This window comes from Tarenaya hassleriana, unplaced genomic scaffold (genome assembly GCF_000463585.1).
Source record: "Tarenaya hassleriana unplaced genomic scaffold, ASM46358v1 Cleome429, whole genome shotgun sequence".
In the NCBI taxonomy this organism is placed as follows: Eukaryota; Viridiplantae; Streptophyta; class Magnoliopsida; order Brassicales; family Cleomaceae; genus Tarenaya; species Tarenaya hassleriana.
The window spans coordinates 61,577-64,990 of NW_010967052.1; the positions used below are offsets into that span (position 1 = coordinate 61,577).

The 3,414-nt window shown below is 45.4% G+C and overlaps 1 protein-coding gene across 1 annotated transcript; it reads right to left on the minus strand.

Moving 5' to 3' along the window:
• Window positions 1-319: 319 nt before the first annotated feature.
• Window positions 320-928, minus strand: LOC104825215 (serine/arginine-rich splicing factor SR45-like). Its single transcript, XM_010557498.1, has one exon. The coding sequence runs from the start codon at window positions 926-928 to the stop codon at window positions 320-322; it is 609 nt and encodes a 202-aa protein (XP_010555800.1).
• Window positions 929-3,414: the final 2,486 nt, after the last annotated feature.

Sequence of the window (3,414 nt, forward strand, 5' to 3'; positions counted from 1 at the left end):
TTGGTTTAGCTCCTTTGAATCCTCTTTCATACCCCTATCTTCCATCAAAAATTGGGAATCATCCGAGTGCCCTTTTGTCTAGAACTTCCCTTCCATCTATCACCTAAACCGAGTGCTCTCGAGTGCTCTGTTTTAGTCCGACTTGTGTGTTGATTTCTAAGGACTCCGAGTGCCCTTTGGCCTGGATATCCTCTTGAAATCTAACCATAGGAATACCTTAGTGAGTCTCCAAGTGTCCCCTGGTTTCGAGCTTGTTGTATTCGTTGTCCAAAAGGCAACATAAGACACGCACGTACAAACCGCATTTCACCGAAGGAAACTAGCGAGACTTCCTTGGCTCCGTGCGTGTATCACCTTGTCTCCCATGTTGTCGGTGTTCATGCTCTCCTTCTTCCTCGACAACGTCGGCCCACCTAGGTGGTCTTGCTCTAGGATGAGGGTGTTCCCTAAGTCCTGGTGTTTCACTAGCATCAGACCCATCCTCACGTATCCTATCTCTTGGTCTAAGGGGTCTAAGCGGTGGATCGTCGTATTCTGACTCCTCGTCGGAAACTCGAGCCCGGGGCCTATGGCCTCTACGTCTAGGAGGGTATCTCCGTTCAACGATTTCTTCTACTACCCTCTCTCTCGGTGTAGGGGCTCTACGTCTATGGTAATCCTCATGATCGGTTATCTCCTCGACAACCCTCTCTCTTGGTCTATGTCGTGGTCCTACATCACTCTCGTCGTCACTAAGGGATTCGGGATTAGGGTCTCGGTTTCGTCTAGGACGAGCTAGCGGTTCTCTAGGGCGAAGTTCGGGAGGTGCAGGAGGTCTATTATCTTCTAGTCGTGCCAACCTATCTATGATCTGTTGGAGGGACCTAAATATAGCGCCCTCACTCGACTCAACATTAGCTCCCTCATTGGAGGCTTCGTGTGTACTCATTTCGCACAAAATCGCTCAAACACGCAAACAACACTTCAACGTGCAACAATCACTTATCCTACGAGTTCTACAAACGTACAAAGTAGAATACGTGCTGTTCTATCCTCAAGTTAAGAGCAATTTTCCACACAATTATCAAACAATCACGCAACAATGTCGGGTATATAGCTAACGTGCAGCAAACGAATGCTCAATAACTATCAAGGCAATACGTTCTAAGATAGAGCTATGATCAAGGCAAGCAGCTGAGCAATGATACCAAAACAAACCTCATACACATCAAGGATCGAAGCTAAGAGGCGAACAAACACGAACGTGGTAGAAAATTCGAGTAATCGATAACGTATCTTCAAGGAACAGTTTCGACACTTGAATAAAGGTTATTCCAAACATTTCTAATCAGATTTCGATCAAGGAACGTAAGAAAACAACAATGATCTCACACCAAACAGAACTGAAAGGAATGAAAAACGATAGACAAGGAAGGATCTCACCGAGAGCTTCCGATGTCGTGATTCGTGGAGGTTGCTGCTGGTGTTCGTGTGTTTACGGGAAGAATGGGCCTGTCAAAATACGCTGCAATCAGCCCTTAACGAATACAAATGGATGCAAATCGACTTCCCTCAAATTTGTTTCCGACAATTGATAGAAAATGAAATGGAACCGAAACAATCAATGAAATCGAAGAAGGGAACGATCTCACCCGAGGTTTCAAGCGTCCGTTGGAGCAAACAGCTCTGATACCAAAATGATATACGCCCCTTGGAGCCTCGGTTAGGTGCTTGGACGGAAGGATGTTGAGGGCCGATTGATCACTGGCCTTGATAGGCGCTCAAACTCAATTGATACTCGGATATGAAGGGTGATGCGCACGCACCGAGTCTTATATTTAGTACCCGATTCGTACCACTATCCGCAAGTATATGGTAGTTGTAGTAACGAGGTCGAACACGAGGACTAGGTTGTGTTAATCTATCCCTAAGCTAGATTGATGGTTAAATAAAAATATGATTTGTGATGAGTGTCGGAATACAAGAAAGCAAGAAAAATTAACGGGTTGTAAAACGATGGAATTGAGGCGTTGTGGGTTCGGGATCCCTCAAGAATTGCACGGACGGTTGATGATGCTACAATACCTACGGGTTTATCTTCCAAAAAGGGGGGTTTCAAGCACTTCATCTAGGGTTTGTCTCTCCCCAGCTTAAACCCACTACCTAGAGAATCGATTTACCCATTTCCCAATGATCCAAATGATCTCTAGATGCATTAATGTACCCCATCATGAACCCTAAGCAAGCTAAGCCATCTCCCAATGTGAATAACTCACTCATTCGATGTTTGGTTCCAAACCTCATCCCCATATCCCTATGATCAATGTGTTCTAACATCACACCAACTAAGATTTCGCCAAAGTTGATAGCATTAAGTACAAAACATCAAACCCATGGAAGAAAACTCAAAAGCATCATAGATTAAGCATAGATGTCCATACAAAAGTAGGGATCCTTCCCCCACAACAAATGTTACTACTCCATGCCTAGGATTTCAACACAGAAAGCAAAATGAAGAAGCATAGAAAGGGAAAAGAGAAGCTCAAGATGGTCTTCAATGATGGTCTTCTTCTTCTCCAAGCTTCCTAGGTCTCCAAAATCTCCCTTTTCACTTCTCCAAGGTGTTTTTCTTCAAGTTGGTCGAGCCTCCTCTTCTCTCTCCTCAAAACCGCTTTTTATGAAAGTGCAACAGCTAGGTTTCTCCTCAAAAATCGGGCTTTTCCTTTTTGGGCCGGATTTAATAACGGGCAGTCGCTCACTTTTTCTTCAGGGTCGCCCGTTTTCGTCTTCAGGGTCGCCCGTTTTTCTGGTTCCGGGTGACCGCTCGTTTTTTCAGGCGACCGCTCGTTCTTCATAGCGCACAGTCGACCGCCTGGTTCCTTGAGCGACCGCCTGTTCCCGTGATTTCGGCGTCGAGCGACCGCTCGATTAAATGGGCGGGCCGCCCATTTTCTCTGATCAAATTTCCGGGATAAATTTCGCCAATGGGCGACCGCTCGCTTTTGCGAGCGGACCGCCCATTTTCTCTGAGCCTTCCGAGACTTCTCGATTCCGCTCCTTTTCTGTGTCTTGTGCGTGAATGTCCTCGTTCGATCATCTTGCATGAAAAATGGAGAAAAGAATCCTACCCATGACCGTCTAACGTCCTATTATGCCTAAGGTATGTGCAAAGTATGATGTAAGACGTTAGAAAAACCGGTGAAAATCCCGTGTGATCAAATCCCCCCATACTTGAGGTTTGCTCGTCCTCGAGTAAGTGTGCAGCTATGAAACTATCCAGGGGTGATAAAATATAATCAGAAAACAAATGGGGTTTGAAGTGGATTGGTGGTACGGGTTAGAGTCGCTGTGAATGAAATCGGGTTTGGTGTACTCTATCTTCTACAACATTCAAACGAAAGTTTATCAATGGGATTTCTATTGTTTCCCGCAACC

Excerpts from the sequence above, each read along its gene's own strand:
- LOC104825215 (XM_010557498.1), bottom strand. The coding sequence starts at position 928 with ATGAGTACACACGAAGCCTCCAATGAGGGAGCTAATGTTGAGTCGAGT.